The sequence below is a fragment of the Vicugna pacos genome, chromosome 8, assembly GCF_048564905.1.
Source record: "Vicugna pacos chromosome 8, VicPac4, whole genome shotgun sequence".
Lineage (NCBI taxonomy): Eukaryota > Metazoa > Chordata > Mammalia > Artiodactyla > Camelidae > Vicugna > Vicugna pacos.
The window spans coordinates 9,983,545-10,006,575 of NC_132994.1; the positions used below are offsets into that span (position 1 = coordinate 9,983,545).

General features: G+C 40.4%; 2 protein-coding genes across 3 annotated transcripts in view; one reads left to right on the forward strand and one right to left on the reverse strand.

Moving 5' to 3' along the window:
• The window catches only part of MYO6 (myosin VI), a 79,992-nt gene extending 76,937 nt beyond the window's left edge, over positions 1-3,055 (forward strand). For both annotated transcript variants that reach the window (XM_031680271.2, XM_031680272.2), the window contains 2 exons: positions 484-702; positions 1,240-3,055. In XM_031680271.2, coding sequence (XP_031536131.1) covers positions 484-702; positions 1,240-1,439 — 419 coding nt within the window. In that variant the 3' untranslated portion in view covers positions 1,440-3,055. The remainder of the gene's footprint in view (positions 1-483; positions 703-1,239) is intronic.
• A 4,636-nt stretch (positions 3,056-7,691) lies between these two features.
• The window catches only part of IMPG1 (interphotoreceptor matrix proteoglycan 1), a 99,018-nt gene continuing 83,678 nt past the window's right edge, over positions 7,692-23,031 (reverse strand). Inside the window, exons 14-16 of the mRNA XM_072966279.1 lie at positions 18,675-18,840; positions 9,227-9,299; positions 7,692-7,798 (exon numbers count right to left, since the gene is read on the reverse strand). Coding sequence (XP_072822380.1) covers positions 7,721-7,798; positions 9,227-9,299; positions 18,675-18,840 — 317 coding nt within the window. The 3' untranslated portion in view covers positions 7,692-7,720. The remainder of the gene's footprint in view (positions 7,799-9,226; positions 9,300-18,674; positions 18,841-23,031) is intronic.

Here is a 23,031-nt window from a genome sequence, read left to right on the forward strand (position 1 = left end):
CTTCCACTTTTTGGGGAAATTGTGATCAAATTGACAAACATCTGTAATCTTTTAGGTTTGTCAAATTACTGTTTGTTTTATTATGAGTTAGTCCCATAAATGTTATTCTGCAGCCTTCATTTTGAACTCTCTGGAGGAAAATGTAAACCTAGTAAACAAGACTGGTTTGCTTTCCTGCCGTGTGAGTTCATCCTGGGCGCAGGTGCGGTCATTTGTGGGACTCGGCCCGGGGCCGGGTGGTGGTGGTACTGCTGCTGTTGGTGGCGGTGATGGTGGTGGAGGGTGGGAGGGTGTGCGTTTGCCATGCCAAGGAGCTTCTTCAGGGAGAGAAATTGTATTCATTTACAGGCAATTCATATTTGCATTTACTACTAGGAACCCCTCTTCTTCCTTTTTTTTTTAATTTGTGGTGCAGTTTAGGACTCAGGCAGCTCTCACTCTCTCTGAGGCTGCAGCTCTGACTTTCCCTGTTCTCTGTGGCAGCTCAGCAGAACCCCGCGGCCCAGCTCCCTGCCCGGCAGCAGGAGATCGAAATGAACCGGCAGCAGCGCTTCTTCCGCATCCCGTTCATCCGCCCTGCGGACCAGTACAAAGACCCGCAAAATAAGAAAAAAGGCTGGTGGTATGCCCATTTTGACGGACCGTGGATTGCCCGGCAGATGGAACTTCACCCTGACAAGCCACCCATCCTTCTTGTGGCTGGTGGGTATGATTCACATGAAAAAAAATAATTCAGAAAGCAAAAAAGGATTATGAACCCCCTGAATGAGACAGTGTGATAGATAACGTAATAATTCATTAAATTTCAGGGTTGAGGTATGGAGCCTTGTAATTAAATCACATTTCCAGTTAATTGAGGATAACTTACTTACAATGTGAAATTGCTTGGATTAATTATGTCCTGGTAGAGCACATAGAAGCCTGTGTCCTAAGAACCTTTTCATTGGTGTCTACATCAGTTACTTTGTAAATGGTTTAAGGAGATAGCATTTTTATTAGCCCTGGTAATATGTTTGATCCACTACAGTCTTCATACATTTCCAGAGTGTACTTGGTGGAGGATTGGTTTGTGTCTGGTGAACTTACTAATAATAAGCAGATTTAAATCTTGAGAAAGGAAATAAAGCTTTAAAGGTTCTCAAATCTATGAGAATTGATGAGACATTTATTTCAGGAATAAAGTTTGTGCTAAATGGTTCTGCAGAGAGGTGCGTTGATTCTGACTTCTCACCTGTGCAGGTAAGGATGACATGGAGATGTGTGAGCTGAATCTCGAAGAGACGGGCCTGACTCGAAAGCGTGGTGCTGAGATTTTGCCAAGACAATTCGAAGAGATTTGGGAACGCTGTGGAGGCATCCAGTACCTCCAGAATGCAATTGAGAGCAGACAGGCCAGGCCCACCTATGCCACGGCCATGCTGCAGAACCTGTTAAAGTAGCTGCTGCAATGACCTTGCAGCCGAGAGTCCCTGCTACGGCACGAGGTAGGGAGTGAGCCCCTGAGAGTCGACCATTCCACCATCAGGTTAGAATCACTTAAACAAAGTGAACAGATTTTATTAATCATGGCTTTTTGTTCATTTAAGGCTAATTACATTTGTGAATTTGGGACCTAAAAAATATTTCCCTGTGTCTGGCTGTAACTGGTAAACTTCTCATCGTTCTAATACTTGTTACTCTTGGACAGATTCTGACATTTTTCATTCTTTGCCAACAGACGACCTTAAATCAATCGTAATTGTTCTCTAGGAAAAGAGATTTTTTTAAAAAATGCAGAATTCTTGCTTTTTTTTTTCAAGATGGACAGTACCAGATAACTGGAATAAAGAAACCTTTGCTTAAATTGTTTCAAAAAATTAACGCACTTAAAGTGATCAAGGCACTGATGTTTTTCATCTGAAAGCTGTATACTTTGCTCACTTTTTCTGAAATTCATGGAAGTTTCCATCAAAGGTGGAAATTTTAATTTTATCCCCCCTGTTCTGCAGTGTCTTAGTTTGGATAGAATTCACCTGAAGTTCTAGAATTCTGGAAGGAGCCTTAATGTATTGATGCAGTCTGTGATAAAGCAGGCAGAGTGTCCTGCACAGATTTGTTTTGCTTTTTTTTTTCACCTCGTCTTGCTTTAAGAATATGTTCTTATATTCCACAGACAGATAAAGGAAATGCTGATCATTTAAATGCTTAAAAGTTTTGAGATAACTCTTGTTTCATTTAGAAAAGGAAATAGGCTTTAGGTGGCTCTGTGGTTGAACTGGGCTGAATTCAGATATTGTTTCATCCTCATCTCAGTTGTGATGTTGCATCAGAATCTTGTCCAGGTTGTTTCATATAATTTAAACTAGTATTCTGCTTCAAAGCACTGTTTTTGAAAAAAAATTGCTAGTATCTTTTTTGGCCTCTGAGATTTTGGTAATTGTAGAACTCTTTTATAAGCTTTGTACTCAAGAGCCCTGTACTTAGGAATTGCTTGTTTCGTGTAACTGATAATTTTAAAACAGTTTTCTTTGTGTGCCGTTAGTTTTGATCAATGTCAGCAGTTTCAAGCCTAATATTTATGACTTTCATGCTAGGAATTTGGAAACAAAAATATATCGAGTTCTGTTGACATAATCTGAAGGAGTCTTGTTTGTATTTTAGAGTAAAATTAAAAAATAAACTTGTTCTCTGTACTTCCCCTCCGTCCTGATTTTTAAAGACCGTAACCTTTGAAATGAATTTCAAGTGATTTTTTTCCCTAGTACCTCATTTAGGAAAGTACCTCCCAGATGATTGGATTAGCGCTTGTGAGCCCGATACTGTCTTCCGAATTGCTTCTCTCATACTGTGTCTTAGTATAGAGATATTTATTTATTATGACACTGTGCAAGTGATTGTCTTCTGTTGAAGAAATTAAATGGTCCTGTCTGTGCTGTTGAGAATGTGAATGTCATTACCTTTTGAAGACTGTATTATTACCGCATAGACTCACCCGCTCTTGGGTCGTTTGGTCCCTGTGATTTGGTGACAGAAGGTTTGGTTACTGAAAATAAATGACCTGTTCTTCTTCTTCTTATCACTGGCCTTTAACTGGTGTTTTTATTTGTTTAGGACAGTGAATGATAAGACTTTTTCTTAGCTAATAACAAGTAGAGTCCTTGAAGAAAATCTAGTAACCAAATGGGTTTTTCATGACTTGCCCTTTAGTCCTGTTTTCAGAAACAGTTTTACGTGTCTCCTAGACACATGTAGGCAGTAGATGGACAACTCATCAAACAGATTAAAATAATTGAAATGAGGGAACTTACTGTTTTGAAGAATTTATAAGAAATATATCTCAGCAAAGCATTGTTACAAGTATCTAGTTTTTTACTTTAATAGCTAATAAAATTATGGTTCATCTGAAACCATTTGGTTGTTAATTATGTAACACAGCTGTCCTAAAACTTTGTCTATTTTAAGTGGTCTCCTGAGTTAAAGCTGGCTACCAGGAGAACAGCCCCAATTCAGATAGACCGACAGTAACCTACTTATGGTAGATCTGTGTATACAGAGGAGCCCCTTTGCTGGAGACACTTAGGACCCCGGCATCCTTTAAGGGAAGTGGCAGGAATAGTGTTCTGGAAAATGCTGACACAGCTGCTTTACCGTGTTCACAGTCAAGCCATAAATACTAGGTGAAAACTGTATGAATCAAAAGCAAGTTTATGTTTTAATCAGTCATTTTAATTAAGATTTAAAATTTGAAGTTTAAACTAGCATACTCTGCATAAAGAACTAATTCTTAATGCTTCTCTCACTCAATACTACTTCCTTCCTTAGTGTACGCTTTGCAAAGGTAGATGTACATAAAATACTAAAAATGAGAACACAAAGTGTTTTAAATTCAATTCAATTATAATGTAATTCCTAATTTCCCTAACACATTTGAGATACGTGTTATGAGCTATGGATAAGCACCGAAAGTTTCTCTAATACGTGTATGCCAAGAGAACAGTGAGTCTGCCTCGTTGCAAGGGTGAGTAGATGACACCTTCTCAAAGGATGATGTGAGAAAATACGACTTAAGAATAATGAAAAAAAAAATAATGACTGCTTCCTGCAAGGACTTTTATTGGTCATTCTTCCCAGTAACATAGTGAACCCTTTTGTTTTGCAAGCAGTAAAACAAAAGATTGAATCAGATCACCAAAGAAGGGATCAGCTTAAGTGGAAAATAAGTGGTATTTGTGGAAACTCAGAGAACAGAAACAGGCAAGAAGAAGAATGAGGATTTGTTGTTTGCAGAGTTTTATTAAGTGGATTTTTAAAAAGGTGTTTTCATTCACAGGTTATTACCATGGTTCTCAGGGAATCCAAATAGGTAGACCTTTGGTTTCTTTACCTGAAGAGTACCCAGGTCAGTAGAATAAATATGTATTGAATGAATCAATCAGTGAATTAATACAGTGTTAGTGGTAGACCTAACTCCTTTTGCAGGAGAGGCAACAGAGATCCAGAGAGCTTAGGTAATACAGTTCTAGACCGTGAAAGAAATAGAAATGCCTTTGCGCCAATCATGTGAAGCACAAAGAGTCAAAACAACACCCCGCATCTTCGGAAGGTGTGACAGTTTTCTCTGTTCAGCATCAGTCACCAGCATGAACAGTGATTATGCATTTTTATTTCTCCCTGAAGATAAACTCACAAGGGAGAGGAGGGCAAAGGACACCTAAAAATTAGCATAAGGACAAGTTGGAGGGGACAGTTGTAACAGTAAGAAAAGAGAAGGATCTGGCGTAGGAGAAGGAAAAGGGGGTGCCCCTGAAGACGCTACACCCCTGGCTGAAAACACTGATGAGTTTTAGGCGCCCAAACACTCCTTGATCATTGTGAAGTTTCAGAATGAATTGTGTATGATAAAAGAGCAGAACCTATGATTACTAAAACTCGGGCCAAGATGGACCTGGCGTGTAAATTCTTAGCATATATAGAAATATATATAGAAATGGCACTGCAACACTGGAGAAGGCCAGCCCTAAGTGCACATTCTGCGCATAAGCCCCGCGGAAGGATGAAATAGAGGCAGGGGCTTTCAGAGTTGGGGCCTCTCCCTCCCAGGACCAGATCTTCGAATACAGTTAAGTTCACTTCCAATCAATACATTCTTCCTTCCCCGTCACTAACCTAATGTATGAAGGCAATTTGGTTGTCATATTTTTCATGAAGCTTATCAAGAGATAATCAGGAAAAAATGCACATCAAAAAGAGAATCTTTAATCCTAATTTGTTCCTATGCAGACTTGCACCTTCAAACTCCAAATAGGTTTATTAATTGGCCATTTTCTTTTCTCTTTTGAAAATTCAACTTAATTTTTCATTTCCCTAAAAATGTATCTCTTTTCTAAAATGCTGATGTACTGGAAAAACAAATAATAAATGCTTTCTGTGTGAAACTTCCTCTTGTTTCTTGTGCTTTTATTACAGTTAAAGGGTGTTATAAACAAACAAAAAAAAGCTGTAAATAGTATACATGTTGCCTCCTGTCTCAGGTGGAATAAATTGGAGAAGCCGGGACCCTGAAGCTCCGTCCAGTCACCAGAGCTGGAAACTCTGTGATAGGTGGTAGAGGAAGAGGCAGGAGGCCCAGGTGATTGAAACATCCTTGAGCTTTGACCCCAAACTTTTAAACAAGTTTTTCCATCCTAGGAAAAAAGCAGGACTACATACGAGTCACGACTACTCCCTTTGCCTAGATTAGAGAAAACCCAAATCTTGGCTGCCTTTCCCCAGACCCTTATCAATCAATTTGTGAGGTGACACAGGATGGAAAAACTGGGAACCCAAAGAAAGGTCCTCCCCAAGACGTCAAATACAGGTGGTCTATACTGGCTACTTCACGTGGAACCTACTGTGATCCAGACGGGCCTTCTGAGAGTCCAGGGAGACGCAGGCCAGCTTACCTCAGCAGCTCTTCTCTGGTTGGTGGGAAAGACCCACAGCTCTTCTCTGGTTGGTTGGGAAAGACCCACAGCTCTTCTCTGGTTGGTTGGGAAAGACCCACAGCTCTTCTCTGGTTGGTTGGGAAAGACCCACAGCTCTTCTCTGGTTGGTTGGGAAAGACCAATAGAAAAAGTATGGTCCAAAGAGTGAGAGGCACTTGCTTCAGAAAGGTTGATTGAGTTTTCGCCTGCTTCTCTTTCCACATCGAAAACTACATTCTCTGTGAAAGTTAGAGCACAACTGAAATGTCCAGGGTAGAAGGCACGTTATGGAGAGGTGACAGTTTTAGATTTTCATTTTCTCTCAATGGATTTCTTTTCACAATAGGTTCACCTGTCATGCCTCTAACAAGCATGTTTTCCTCTGGTGAGTTCCAAGGATGTGAATGTGAGTAGGTACATCTCTTGCTGCCATTCTTTGCTTTGTGGCACTTCCCCACCATATCACAATTCAGAATCCTTGTCCTGTATCATATAGCTCCTCCCTTTTGGGCAGGATTGGGATGGAAATACGGATGAAAGCTATGCATTTGTGAGACCAACATGAGTGGTCCCAAGGATGTGTAACCAGGGGGGAAAAGCACTTCCCAAAAGATTGTCTATTATCAGGAAAAATTTTGTTTTTACATTTGAAGTTTACTGCTAAAATGTTGCTGCTACTGTTTAATATGTTGCTGTCTTTTGGCAGCATTAAAATTATGCTTAAAATCATTTACCATCTATAAAGCAAATCCAAGGAATATCTAGTAAAACACTCATAAATCTATGAACATAGTGCTTATATTTTATTGAAATTAAAGTTTTACAGCAAATATACTTGATAGTCAAACATCTGAAAGAGATACAGAGGAATTCATTTTTCATTGAGTAGCACATTAAAAACTGGCTGAGCTGGAATACCTTGATGCCAGTCTACCAATGCACACACTACTGTGTAAAGGAGTATTCAACAGAGTTATTAAATTATAGGAAGACATAGTTCATCTGTGGTGGAAAACAGAAATTAGTTACGTCACAGAGTACAACTTCACTTTTTTCCCAATATAGTGTCTTTCTTTAAAATAACTTTATGCATTAACAAGAAAAATATGACTCTCCATGATATGTATATCCCAGTTCTTTTCTTTAAGGGAACAACTTAGAAATTATTGGCAACAAAATTATCTACTGTGGAAGCAGTGATTTCTTATAAAACTAATGTGCCTAAGAACTAAAGGGGTCTGTGAGTTAGACGAAATTGGAGCGTCTACATACACACCACAGTTTACGTACGGTGTGAGTTTTACGTATGCATTCATCCTGCATCTCCTTGCATACGTAGTCATCTTTTATGTACTTTCTAACATATGAAGAGCTGTGTTTCCCAGTATATTGTCAATCCCACACCCTCCCCAGTTAATAAGTAAGTTGCACTTGTAAATAATCTGTGAGCAATATTTTAAGGGCAGCTGGACACAAATCTGGGTTGCTATCACCTTGACTCACCCAGGAATAACCAAAACATGTTTCACTGATTGTGTTTTGGGTTTTGATAACAAGCCTTTTCCTTCAGAATTTCTTGGTCTTCATGGATATGACTCTTCTTTAGTTGAAATGTAGGGAGTTCTGGTTCTCAGTGTCACCTACATGCCTGGATTCCAATGACCAGTAAATATGAGTGCTTATGTTTTCAGAATTTTGACAGAGTGGATATGGTTTTCCTTGAGAAAGCAAGCCATCTCTCGAGACAGATTAAATGATAATTTGTACATTTCCAGTTTTTAATATGCTTCCCAATCTTGATGATTAAATTCTTCATATCCTGCATTCAGTAATTCAGAATTACTTTTCCTGGTTACCTGGAAGAGAAATTGTTTTAAGAACTTTAGAAATGCCACCCAAGATCAAACTACTGGTTCATTCCAACCTTACCTCTGCTGGTGGATGAGATAACATGCTTGCCATTTAGGGTGTCTTCTTCGAAAGGTGGGAGATGCCTGCCCCGACCCCCAAACATTCCTACCTTTACAACCTACTACGAATCTGTTCTATCTCTTCTTAAACCTATTAGATTCTCAGGCTGAATCGATCTCTTGAAACAAGGGTAGCAATTAGTTTGTGAATCTAAGCCCTGTGTTCCCTTCCAACCAGAGCAGATACCATTAGTCCAAGCTGCTGCTTCATTTGAAATGTGGTTCTTAATTCTACCTGGTACTTCCAGATTTCAGTTGGCATTTACGTCATCCTGGGCATTTTGTTAATATCAGATCCTGTGTCCTATTGTGATTTTATGGCCCAAAGTTGAATCTTTCCTGTCTTTCCAATTTTCTTTGTTTCTGGAAGTCAAAATGGTACACAATATTCCCTGTGTGTGCTTGGACACATGAAATTGTGACTAGCATTTGGTGTGACAGGCTCGGTATCCTTCCTGGCTGTATATTGACTGTAATGACTAGTTTCAATTACAAGTTTTACAGTGTTTGTTTCCATCTAGCACTATATAGAGAGAGACCTCAGGTAGAGTGAACACTAGCTGAATGTCACTCTTACCATCAAAGACTAGGTATAATTTTTGAAACTTGGCAATTTTTGGCTAAAAATTATTCAAGGTATTTTCCCAAAAGTTATTTAAAAAGCTCTGTGTAAGCTGTATTTAACCTGATTATTAGATAAGTTATTTCCCTTTGTAAAATAAAAATCATTTTAGTCGAATAAGTTGATTGAGTGGATGAGTATTTCAAAAGAGACATTTAGGACACTGGAAGGAATGTTTATCTGAGGATGAAGTTTTAGGAATTTTTGAAGTCACTCATTGTTCACTTTAGCTGATTATTTGAAACAAACAGCTATTTTACAAGTATTACATATATATATATAATTACTCAGTTCCAGGAATTATTAATCATTATTATGAAAAATTTCAACCTTGTTGAAATGCATTTGATAAATTGAATGTATATTTTTATGAGAAAAAGTTAGGAATATTATACTATTGTTATATATATTATATATTATATATACTATGGTGTAAAATATACTGTAAAAAATATTTGGATTATTTCTGTTATTTTACTGTTTTGTCTACACATTTCAGTTAATGCCAGCCTCTGTCTGTCCTTTCTGTGCCAGGAAATGCCCTTTTCCCTCTTAAAATACTAAATTTAAAAGCCTGGCAAATAAAGGAAAAGTGCTTTTACTTATCTCTATTTGAAGTAAGTCAGGCCCAGAAATTTCCTTCAAAATTCAAATTGAGTAATTAAAACCGACATATAAAAATATGAATTTACCTTGTTATTTTGCTGATATTGGGCATTTTTAACACTAGGTTCATCTGCTTGACTTTGAGATTGATCTGGTGACCTACAAAAGAAAGCAAAATAAGATATCTTATTCCCTGGGCTTATTAACATTAACAGCAAGTACCACTTCCTGTGATTTTAGTTTAAAAATTATTATAAGTGAAAGTAGCATATTTTTGCAGGTGCTTTCTGCTGGAGTTGGAGGAAAACTGCTTTCTGCACCCCTCCCTGAGTTTTGCCTTCCAGTTGGCTTACTGTTTCACAGGCAGTGGTCTCAGAAGGATTGAACAAAGCTCATGGGAAAGATGAGTGATAAGTGTATCCTGCAAGAAGTGGAGATAAAGTCAAATTCCGAGTTGTGGTTGCTGAAAAGCGACTCTGTAATAACATTTTGTTCATACAATTTAAAAATAAGGTTTATTTAAAATTTTGAGGGGCGAGGGTGAGCTCAGTGGTAGAGTGTGTGCTTAGCATGCACGAGGTACAATCCCCAGTACCTCCATTAAACAAAGAAAACAAAAAATAAAATCATTTTAAAAATGATGTATATAGCTCTAGACTTTTCTGTACACATACTATATAATTTCTGATGATAGCGTAAACACATTTTGCACCTTCCCTCTTTACATTATAAAATGGATATAATATTTGTGAGATATTTTCTGATATATGTTCCCTTACCAGTAAACTGTTTTCTTTCTCTCAACATTCTGCCCATTATAGTATCCGGGAAAGGGAGAAGGAGGACGTCCCTAAAGGAAGGAGGGAGATCCTGTCCCGGTCCTGGTGCTTGATGGGAAGGCGGGAGACTGAGGAGAGAGGTCTGGTTTTACAAGGTTGAGTAACAAGTTCCTTGTTCCTCTTCCTGCCACCACCTAAGGTCGCATTTTTGGTTCCTACTTGCCCTGGTTGGGCAGATTGGAGGCAATGAGAATACCAGGGGTCAGGCAGATACCAGGGGCAAGACTAAGAGATCACAGGGGAGGGGACTACGGGAACAGAAACTTTTCAAAGGACCTTGTGAGACAAGAGAGTCCCCTTCACCCCGACTCCGCCATACATCCAGAGACCACCTTGGAGAAGAGAGGAATGTGGGAGAGGATCTTTGAGCCTGACTATATTCCACAGGAACTCAGTTGCCTAAAGTGATTGCTTAAACTATTGATCAGATGACGTTTTAAAAACTGGGTTGGACTATATTAAACTCCAACCTCTCCCTCTCTTATTTCTTCCCACCCCTCCACTCTCCAGTGGAGAAAGAGCTCAAAAGGGAGTTAAGGATAGCTTCCAGAGGGAAAAAAATGGACTTCCCCACCCCTACCCTATTTGAGGTGTAGCACGTTAAGTAAGCTGTAATCTCGCTGTAGTTAAAACAAGTACTTCCATATTATTAAAACCTCCTCATAAATGCCACTTTTTACCATCATCTACTTACTCTGGCCTCAATATTTAAAAACAATTTTCATTATCATGAATAATATCACAGAGAACATATTAGGACTACTATATTAAAGGACAAAGTGAAAATTTTTAGCTCTGAAGAGAAAAAATCATGAATAATTTACTCAGTTAGATTTAGATTTGCATTTTCTGTGTATTTATAGTGGTAATTGTGATTAATAAAAGTCAAACTCATTAAGCCAAAAAGGAGACCTTTGAAAATGACAGTTTTGTTTCTTCTAGGGAGAATTTTGCCAGGTAAGTTCCTCCTACAACTGATTCTACATATAGAACATCTAAAATTGAGGGAAATGAAAAATATATGACGTACGTTCATAACTATTCAATGGAGGAAAAGGAGAGAAGGAAAAATACAGGTGAAAACAGAGAACAACAGACAATGATTTGGCAGTAGGATGAAGAAGAACTGAAGTAGTTGAAAATGCTCCCTGGGTGTCGATGGCCGCACGTTCTCAGAAGGGCACATGCCCTCAGTGTTTTTTCCCATCTCTTTCTCCACCTTCAGGTGGAATAACAAAAATGCAACCAAGCTTAGAACTCTTTAGTGAATGCTGCTATCAAAGTTACAACACATAACTCAACTGATTTGCTTCTGAGTTTAGTTTTAAGTACCAGGTATGGAATCTCAGTTTTCCCTTGCAGGGCTGCCCTCTGTTGGTTACTCTCAGACAGCTCCAATAATGCCAGTAGCTGAGCAATTGACACCGAGAAGCATCTACTTTACTCCTTACCTAAACACGTGAATTTATTCACATTATCCCCTTTATATAGATGAGAATGTGAGGCTTAAAGGGGGAAACGTAGCTTAAGGTCACAAGTAGTTTGGGGAAAAGCTCAAATTTGAACTTGGGACTAACTTTAAAGCCTCTAATCTTTTTTTTTCCTTCCAGTTTTATTGAGATATAATTGACATAAAGCACTGTATAAATTTAAGGTCTACACACAATGATTTGACTTACACACATCATGAAATGATGACCACAATAAGTTCAGTGAGCATCCATCATCTTACACAGATGCAAAATTAAAGAAATAGGAAAAACCATTTTCCTTATGATGAGAACTCATAAGATTTACTCTCTTAATAACTTCCATAGATAACATACAGCAGTGTTCATTGTATTTATCATGTTGTACATTACATCCCTGGTACTTAGCTTATCTTATAACTGGAAGTTTGTACTTGCTGACTGCCTTCGTCCAATTCCTTCTCCCCTGCCCCTGCCTCTGGTAATCACAAATCTGATCACTTTTTCTATGAGTGTTTGTTTTTCCTGTGCACAGCATAGAGATGCAATATTTCTATACGTTTCAAAATGATCACCACAATAAGTCTAGCTCTAGTATGTCACCACTCAAAGATAGTACATAGATATTGACTATATTCCCCACGCTGTGCATTTCATATGCATGACTCATCTGTTTTGCAACTGGAAGTTTGTACCTCTTAATCTCTCTCACCTATTTCATTCCTCCCCACACGGCCCTTCCCTCTTGATAACCACCAGTTTGTTCTCTGTATCTGTGACTCTGTTTCTATTTTGTTATGTTTGTTCATTTGTTTTTTTTTTTTGGATTCCACATATAAGCAAACTCATAAAGTATTTGTCTTTCCTGTCTGAATTATTTCATTTAGAATAATGCCCCTCAAGTCCATCCATGTTGCTGCAGATGGCAAGATTTCATTCTTTTTATGTCTGAGTAGTATTCCATCGTATCTGTATGCACCACATCTTCTTTATCCATAAATCTATCAGTCGACACTTAGGTTGCTTCTGTATCTTGGCTATTGTGAATAATGCCACAATGAACATAGGGGTACATGCATCTTTTCAAATTAGTGTTTTCATTTCTTTTCAGATAAATACCCAGGAGTGAGATTGTGAGAGCAATGGTGGCTTTATTTTTAATTTTTTGATGAATCTCGCACTGTTTTCCATGGTAGTTGCACCGATTTTCATTCCCAACAACAGTGCGCCATGATTCTCTTTTCTCCACATCCTGCCAATACTTGCTATTTGTCGTCTTTTTGATGATAGCCATTCTGACAGGTGTGAAGTGGTATCTCATTGTGGTTTTGATTTGCATTTCTCTGATGATTAGTGATGCTGCGCATCCTTTCAGATGCCTATTGACCATCTGTATGTCTTCTGTGCAAAAATGTCCATTCAGATCCTCTGCCCGTTTTTCAGTAGAGTTGCCTCTTTTTTTTGATGTTGAGTTGTAGAAGTTCTTTATATATTTTGGATATTAACCCCTGACTGAGAATATCATTTGCAACTATCTTTTCCCATTCAGTAGGTGGCCTTCTTGTTTTGTTGGTCGTTTCCTTCATTGTGCAAAAGACTTTTAATTTGATGTAGTCCTATTTTTTCTATTTATTTTTTCTTTTGTTTCTCTTGCTTAAGGAGATAAATTAAACAAAAATTACTAGCACCAGTGTCAAAGAATGTACTGTCTATATCTGTCTATATTTTCTTCTAGAACTTCCATGGTTTCAGGTCTTACATTTAAGTATTTAATCTATTTTAAATTAATTTTTTTATATGGCGTGAGAGAGTAGTCCAGTTTGACTCTTGCATGTAGCTGTCCATTTTTCCCAACACCATTTACTGAAAAGGCTATATTTTCCCTATTGTATATTCTTGCCTCATTGTTGGAGATTAATTTCCCATATAAGTGTGGGTATGTTTCTGGGCTCTCTGTTCTGTTCCATTGATCTGTGTGTCTGTTTTCATGCCAATACCAGACTGTTTTGATTACTTTGGCTTTGTAGCATAGTTTGAAATCGAAGAGTGTGATACCTCCAACTTCATTTTTTCCCCTCAAGATTGTTTTGGCTATTTGGGATCTTTTGTGTTTCCATTCAAATTTTAGAATTATTTATTCTAGTTCTGTGAAAAATGTCATTGGTATTTTGATAGGGATTGCACTGAATCTGTAGGTTGCCTTGGGTTCTATGGTCACTTTAACAATATTAATCCTTCCAATCCATGAACACAGGATAGCTTTCCATCTGTTTGTGTTGTCTTCAGTTTCTTTCATCAGTGTCTTATAGTTTTCCCTATAAAGGTCTTTTACTGCCTTAGTTAGATTTATCCTAGGAGGTTTTTCTTTTCTTTTTTTTTTCTTGATGCAATTGTAAATGGGATTTTTCCCCCCTAATTTCTCTTTCTGATAGTTCCTTGTCAGTGTATAGAAATGGAACAGATTTGGATACTAATTTTGTATCCTGAAATTTTCCTGAATTCACTGATGAACTTTAGTAGATTTTGGGTGGTATCTTTAAGATTTTCTATGTATAATATGTTATCTGCAAACAGTGACAGTTTTACTTCTTCCTTTCCAGTTTGGATTCCTTCTGTTTATTTTTCTTGTCTGAACGCCGTGGCTTGGACTTCCAGTACTATGTTGAATAAAGGTGGTGGAAGTGGGCACCCCTGTGTGAGTCCTGATCTTAGAAGAAATGCTTTCAGCTCTTCACCACTGAGTACGACAGCTGTGGGCTTGCCACTTATGTTCTTTATTATGTTGAAGTGTGTTCCCTCTCCACCCACTTTGTTGAGAGTTTTTATTACAAGTGGATATTGAATTCTGCCACAAGTTTTTTTCTGCATCTATTAAGACAATCATATGATTTTTACTGTTTAATTTGTAAATGTGGGGTATTACATTGATTAATTTGCAAATATTGAAACATCCTTGTACCCCTGGGATAAATCCCACTTGATCATGGTGTATGATCCTTTTAATATATTGTTGCAGTCAGTTTGCTAATATTTTGGTGAAGATTTTTTCCATCTATGTCCATCAGTAATATTGGCCAGTAATTGTGTGTGTGTGTGTGAAATCTTTGTCTGATGTTGGTATCAGTGTGATACTGACTTCACAGAATGAGTTTGGAAGTGTTCCTTCTTCTGCAATTTTTTGGAATAGTTTGAGAAGGATAGGTGTTAATTCTCTAAACGTTTGCGAGAATTCACTTGTGAAGCTGTCTGATCCTGGGCTTTTGTTTGCTAGGGTTTTTTAAAATTATGGATTCAATATCATTACTGGTAACTGGTCTATGCATATTTTCTATACCTTCCTATTTCAGTCTTGGAAGATTGATGATACATTTCTAAGAATTTGTCTATTTCTTCTAGGTTGTCCATTTTATTGGTGTATAATTATTCATAGTAATCACTATGATCCTTTGATTCTTTTTTTTTTGTAGAGTAGATTTAGTGTTGAACTCTGAGTTTTTGCTTGTCTGAGAAGTTTTTATCTCTTTTTTAATTCTAAATAATAATCTTTCTGGGTAGAGTATCCTAGATTACAAGTTTTCCCTTTCAGCCACATGAATACATCATGACACTGCCAAGTTTCTTCAGAGAAATCAGCTGATAGCCTTATGGGGGTTCCCTTTTATATGACCCCTTGTTTTTCTCTTGCTGCCTTTAGAATTCTCTATTTTTAACTTTTGCCATTTTAATTATGATGTCTTGGTGTGGGGCTCTTTGGGTTCATCTTGTTTGGGATCCTCTGTGCTTCCTGTATGTGGATATCTGTTTCCTTTTTCAGGTTTGGGAAATTTTCAGCCATAATTTCCTCAAATGCATTTTTAATGCCCCCCCCCCTTCTGGGACCCTTATAATGTGAATGTTGATATGCTTAATGTTATTTAAGAGGTCTCTTAAACTGTTTTCATTTTTTAAAATTGCTTTTCTTTTTGCTGTTCTGGCTGGGTACTTTTCATTATTCTACCTTCCACATCACTTACATGTTCTTCTGTATCACTTAATCTTCTAGTCATTCCTTCCAGAGTGTTTTTTTTTTAACTTAGTTATTGAATTCTTCATTTTTGATTGTCTTTTTTATATTTTCTAGTTCCTTGTTAAAATTCTCACTGCATTCATTTATTCTTTTCTCTGACTCACTTAACATTTTTATTACTAAAGTTTTGAATTCTTTATCTAGTAAATTGTTTATTTCTGTTTCAGTATGTGTGCTTTCGGGGGTTTTCTCTTGCTCTTTCAGTTAAGACCAGTTCCTCTGCCTTTTCACTTAACGTTTTGTGCCTCTGTGATGTAGGTGAAACGCTTACCTATTGCGGTCTGGAAGGGGTGTTCTTCTGTGGGAGTGTCCGTGTGCAGACTGCATGTGCTTTTGGTGGGAGAGCTGGATTTGATGTGGCTGCATCATGTCTTTCCTGAGATGTGCTGACAGTTATCACCCAGGGAGTTGGGGGTGGGGGCTGGAGACGGCGCGGCTAGAGCTGGAGCCAGGTGTGCGGCAGGACTTCCCTCTGCTCCGTGGCCACTGCTGCCCCATGTTGGTGGGGGGAGGGACCTGATCCCAAGTTGTTGGAACAGAAGCCCTGAGGGTGGAGCCCAAGCTGGCTCTGCTCCTGATAAGCGTGTTTCCCCTCCCCCAGCACTAGGACTCTTCCCCCAAAGGGTGTGTGCTGCACAAGGGGGCCCCATGCGGGCTCTCAGCTCCTGTCAGCCACAGACAGAGGTCCAAGGTGTCTCTGATGCGCTGCCTGAACAAGTGCCAACCATTGTGTCCCTTGCTCTGCTCAGATGCAGCCTGAGTACGAGCCCCCTTTGTCCCTCACAGCTGATCACTGGCCCCAGCCTCCGCCACCCCTGCCCTGCCCTGCCCTGGAGTCACACTGCAGGGCAGGTGGGGCCCACGTGGACTCTCAGGACATACTGACATTTGTGCTGTCGTGGCGTGGCCAGCATCAAAGTCCAGGGTTCTTCTGATGTGCTGCGTGAGTAAGTGAGATTGAAAATCTTTTCCTATGTTTCATAGGTCATTTGGATTTTTTCTATAAATTGTGCCTTTGTATTCTTTGCTCATTTTAAAAATGTTTACTTTTTTATTGAAGTGTAGTTGATTTACAATGTTAGTTTCGGGGGTACATCTTTGATCATTTTAATATTAGTATGTTTGCTTTTTATTGATATGTAGGAGCTCTCATAGAATGGATATTCATCCTTTGTCTACAATTCAGGTCATAAATATTTCTCTCCCACCTTGTTGTTTATCTGTTAAATTTTATTTATGGTGCCTTTCCCCCTATGGACGTCCTCTTCTTAATGTCTTCTTGGATTGATGTCTTATTAGGGAAGCCTTTCTTAGCCCAATTTATAGAAGTATAAAATTTTTTTTCTCATATTTTCATAGTTTTGATTTTATGTTTGAGCATTGGTTTATGTGTGGTAAGGAGCTAATTTTATTTTAGGTTTTCTAAATGGAAGACGAGCTGTACTCTAACCATTACTGACACTTTCTCTACTGATTTGAAATGCTTGTTAAAATAAATTCCCTAATATCGAAGGCTTTGGGGCTTATATATATTCTATTGATCTGCTGTCTGTGTCCATCCTCATGCTTTACATATTACTTTATGTGTTTCTGTCTTACAGAGCAGCTTCTCCGTCATTGTATTCCAAGATTTTCTCTTGTATATTTTTATTTCCAGGGGAGCTTCAGAACCAGAATGTCAAATTCCAAAAAGAATCCTCTGGGGATTTTAGTTTGGATTAATTCGGAGAAATTGACAGCATCATCTTAATCCTCACTTACCTGAATATATATACTCTGTGCTCTACCACTCTTTGTAAAGATGTTTTATGAATATGATTTCACAAACCCCTTGCAGTGACCCAACAGGGCGGTTTTATTAGTCTCATTGTCCAATGAAAAAATGGAGGTTTAGAGAAGTTAAGAAATTTGTCCAAAGTCACTGGATTAGTAAATTGCTAAACCAAAATTTTAATCACAATTTGTCTGACTCCAGAATATCGCTTCTTAACCACTACTGGACAATGGTCTTTAAAATGTTAATAGTTTAATGGAACAGGGTATGTTTCATCAAGAAAAAGGCCGAATCTCTCTTGTTTCTTGTTGATTGTGGAAGCAGCTGGCCTTGAGTCCCCCTAGTGCGAAATTAGGGACAGTGGCCACTAGAATGAGCAGGAGGACAGGGACAAAAGCAAGATCTAATAAAGAGATGGATCTGAGGAAATGTTCAGGTGTGTGTGATTGGAAGCTCAGGACTGGGAAAGGTGGGACATGCTTGGGAGAAGCCTGCAGAGGGAAGAGGCCTCCCCAGGCAGAGCTCATCTGGGTGTCACAGGACTTAGGGAAGAACTGGGTCCCTTTGGGTTCCCTGCTCTTGTTCATAAGGCCACCTGTGCCCTAAAGTCTGGTTCATGAATAGAAGCCCAGTTATATCTCACCTTCTTTCTCTCCTTCTAAAGAGCTTCTCTTAACCTTTCTGTCAGAAATGAAGGATTGCCTCAACATATCATAACACATCTATAAAATGGATTGCCATGCAATCATTAAAAATGATGCTACAGAGAATATTTAATGACATGGGGGAATGTCCTATGTAAAAGAGTTGACTCTAAAGTAAGAAGCCAGTCTGATTCCATTTTGCTTTGGAAAATTCTATATAAAGACATACACGAAAAGATAACATCAATGTTGTGAATTGCACATGATTTTGATCTCCTTTCTCATAATTTTCTGTATTTTTCAGCTTACTTATGATGACAGCTAATGTGTTTGCAAGCAGTGAGAAAACAAACATTACACATGCGTGCACACACACACACACAATCAGTTAAGGTAGTAGACCACATAGTGTTCTGTCTTAAAGCTGATCCAAGCTCTTTTTTCTTCCCTTATTGGTCTTAATAAAACACTGCAGAAATACTTAGGACCAGTGGTTCTCAAAGTGTGGTCCGTGGACCAGCAGCCGCAGCTGTATCTGGGCGCCTCCCAGACCTACTGAATCAGAAACAGCCCAGCAGGGCTCAGCCACGAGTGCTCCTGCAAGTTCTCCGGGAGATTCCGGTGCTCACTGAAGTTTGAGAACCCTGGGTTTAAAAGACCAGACGAATTCATTCTAATGCTAGGTGTCTCAGAGGCCTGAGTACCAGATTCTTGGATCTGCGTGTCGGGATGCTGGACCCACCTGCAGGGCGCCCCCTTCCCCAGGACGTCCTCGCAGTCCTCTCCAGGGGCGCAGGGGCGCGGGTCCCCCGCTCGGCAGCGACACTCGGCTTCCCCGGTCCACTCGTTCCTCACACACAGGAAGGATTCGCCGCAGGCCAGGAACTTGCAGGGATCTGCTCGATCGGCTGCAAGAAACGGGGCGGATTTTATTGCTACGTGGACCCCTGAGCAGCGGAACCAGCAGAGGTCAAAAGATCAAACAGACCAAATAGATTTGCCATCACCCCGTTTTGGAGTGAGTTGTACAGGAATGAGAACAGAGTGGAGTGAAAACAGAACCACGCGTTTCTGTATCTTCGATAAATGAATTTATAGACACAGGTGATAACATATTTAGCTCCAAATGCAACGATGGGCACATTGGTGCGCATCAGAATCATCCAGAAGCCTTGTTGAAACACCGGCTCCTGGGCCCCACCTGAAGAGTTTCTGATGCAGGAGGTTTGGGATAAGGACAGAGAGCTTGTATTTCTAAGGCACTAACAAGCAAACAAACGAACAAAATTAATTCTCTAATGCAGGTGAAGTTGATGAATCTGACCTGGGGCAGGGGGTGTCACATTTTGATAACCACTGCATTAGAGAATTAAAAAAATTTTTGTTTGTCAGATTTTTCTTTACAGCAAGCATCTTTTGTAGAGGTGAATTGGTAAATTTACATATTTAAGATCGGGATATCTTATAAAGTAGTAGTCAGTCATTTTTATGGACAGTTTCCAGAACTGGGGATGATTTCCTGACTTAAAAGATGCATTTCTCACAGTCTTTTGCTGATCCCTAAGGCCCTAATGTTAGAGGTTCTTTCCTTTGGAAAACTCAAATAGACTACTGTTCTCTTTTGGTCATCAATTGTTCTCTTAACTCTTTTCTTACTTCTGTAGGACTGTCTCAAATTCTTTGTAAAACGGATTATAAGAGCAGAGACTTGTGAACAGGAGGGAAGGAAACTTAGACAGGAGGGGTGAGTTTGGTCCAAACTGGTGGGCCTTGAATACCTCGCTAAGGAATCTGGACTTTACAGGCAGGTGGGAGCCATGGAGGATTTCGGAGCAGGGGAAGGGCATGAGCAGACTTGTGCTTTAGAAAATATTTAAATAGATCTTAGAAGTTTCAGAATCAGGATGGCTTCAGTGATCTTCTCTTCTAGTATTTCCCAATTGAGAATATTTGCCAAACTCGAATTCAGCAGGATTTAATATTTTATACTAAAAAGAAGTTTGGTGGCTAAATGAGTTTTTTTTTTAATGCTGATTGAAATAAATGTAACAGTTCTTTCTTGTGTGTTCCTTCTCTCTCTCTCTCCATCCTCACACCTTTCTCTTTTTTACTTTTAAACCTCTTAGAGTCCCTAATAAGCTGATGTTGATTGTGAATCTTCACGTGGAGGACATGGTCAGCTGCTTTGCCAGGTTTACTGACCACAGGAGTTCTGTGTACGGGCGGGTGGGGGCGGCTTGTGGGACAAGAATTGACCTTCATGTTCACTGTCCTGATCTAGCGCCTCCTTGTGGTGGAAGAAGTGAGAGCCGGAGGTGGGGGGTGGGGTTAGTGAGACCAGCCTAAGCTGAGGGCAAAAGCAGGTCCTTGAAAACATTTGTGGGTCTCCCAGCACCGCAGACCTGCTAAGTTTTTACATTAAGCTGTATTTCTCAGCAGCTCTCAAGAAGGGTCCTTTTGGACAGCCACGCCTGGATGATGTGAACTGTCTTTCCCCACCTCAAGGTTCCTAAAGCTGGCCCCGCAAAGGGATCCTTGTTTAGAGAATAACTCAGTAACAGCTGTCAGCAACTTTACACCCAGGTCCTGAAAGCAGAGTCCAGGAGCGGGTCATTGGAGCCTCCCGCCCTCTCTCGGAAGTGGAGAAATATGTTTAACTTGGAAGACCCACGGAGAGCATGGATTCTGCCCCTCTGAAGAGTCATAGGAAATGTGTGATAATCACACACGTTTCCTGTTAAAAGTATGTTTCTGTTTTTGAATCCCCTATAAATAGATTGTTTTTGTGCGGTGGGCACCATACAGAGGTTTCTCCCTGAGCCTGTGCCAACAAACACCTAGTATGACTTGGGGCATGCCCTGGGCTCACCGTAATTTCTTGCTGGTGAAATGACTTATCCTCTTCTGTAGAGCAAATTTGACAGTCTCTCTGCAGAGGCAGCCCAAGGTGCTCGGTGAGTTGAACTGTGTCAGTAGCTGCCAGTTTGCAGCTGATGGGAAAAGTCCAGGTCCATCCTGGCACCTAATCCTTGGCTTCCCATGTGGATTCTGGCCATGGGCAGAGCGCTGATATTTCATTTCGGGCATTGTCCCCGATGAGGCCCCAGGGATCACGATCCTGAACCTCCAACTTCACCAGGAATGCAATGACAATTATTTGTATAAACTGGGAGCTCACATATATTGAGGGTCCTTGTTTGCTTGGCACAATGCTGGGCACTTAAAACATGTGTCCTTATTAATATTCACAACCGCCTTCTAAAGTAGATATCGCTAACTTCATCTTCCTAGGTTAGGAATGTGAAGCGCATTTTAAGTAGTAAGTATGACCCGAGATTAACATCCTCATGTCTGATTACCACGTTCGGCTTTCCACATGATTCTAGTGGTTTCAAATATGGGGTTTCCAGGACCCCCCCTACCCCAGGGCTCTGAGGGACTAACAGGCGATGAGGTGGGGGAGGGGGAGAGGGGCGGGACCACGCCAGCATCTCCACTCTCATTGGTTTACGAATCATACGTCTAGGAAAGCCTCCCTTTAAAGTTAGGCTCTGCTAACCAAATGGAAGCTCAAAACTGTTGTCCCCACCACGACTTCATGAGGCAAAATATTTCCTCGTAGAAAGTACAAGGAAATGTGGAGACAGTGGCTCCACATTTGTTTCTGTTGTTCAAATGTGACAGCAATGAACATGTCTTGAAGTAAGCAACTGCCATGTCGAATTGGAAATATTTGTATCATTTAGAGATTTCCAGTGTAAGCACATTTTATGTATCAGTTTCTCCCTTGGATTTGTTTATATACTGCCTTTTGTATTCATTTCAAAGGTCTTGAAAAGCATTTCCAACTGGCTGACTGAGGAAGGATGTCTCTCAGCCCTCCATTATGTGATCAAAAGGCATTTAAACGACTATCTCCTGCCTGCAGGGAACACTTGGAGGCACTTTACAGTTAAAGTTAAAAAGATTATGGTCCTGGTCATCAAGCAGTTTATAAATTTCACAGGTCCCTGATGGGCCAAGACTGTCTTTTTCAAACCTTCTGTTTCTAGTCCAAAGTGCACTCCTGCTGCTCAACCTGAAGTGACTCTCCCTTCCCACCAGCCTTCTGAGGGTCTCCGGCATGTCACCAACTCCAGTTCACTGCACGCGCCCACCTCCCTCAGATCGTCCTGTCATTTGCCCCACGTCCTTGGGGCTGTGCATTGATTGCCTTTCTGCTCTGGTTTTGGAAATTCTTTACTTCATCACCCTCTTCTCTTGGACTGTGACAGCACTCACGTGTCGAATAGGAAGGAAGGCATTTCCTTTGATAGGGCCCCCTCCTAGGGCAGGATTTCAGCTCCGTGTAGATGAAACTCAGGCTTCTTTTCGGCTGGCTAGGGCTGAGGGCCTGTAAACGTCTTTTCCGTGGACGTTTTTTAATTTCAATGCGATGAAACCTAGTAATCGCTAGATGGCGCTCAACAGCAAAAGAAGTAGGAGGAGATTCAGAGCAGGAAAATTTAAGAGCCCGAAAGGATTTCAGTCTACTTCAGAACTACCACGCAGTGCGCATCGGTAGAGGGAAGCGAGGTCTGCTAGGAACTGGCACGGTGGCAGAAGCAGCTCCCGGGGACCGCTGGTAGGGCCATTACGACTCCGTGGTTACCGCGGCGGATCGGGCCTGGCCGGCCGGGGTATTGTGCTGCAAACTCCTGGATCATCTTTTCCCCTTTTCAAAAAAGCAGAGCCAGGGCTCCCGAGTTCCAAGGCAGGCGGACCCGCGGCGCCCCGGCGCCCGGCGTGACCGAGCCTCACATCTGAGAGGAGCGAGCAGATGTACCACGAGTCGGCCCGCGGTACCGGGGCCACGCGCGCGCTCCTGCCGCCGGCGGAAGAGGGGGAGCCGGGGGGGGGGGGGGCGCTCTCCTCTCCCCGGCTATAACCGAGGCTTCGCAGTCCGGGTTTTGTTGGTGGGGAGGGAGAGGGGCTCATTTCTTTCCCTGGGGCGTCAGGGAATGACGAACCGCACATCCCAATCAATGGTAATGTGCAGGGCATGGGGCGCACAGCCTAGCCCACAATACTTTTAGGGGTTCACGAACATGTTTTAAATT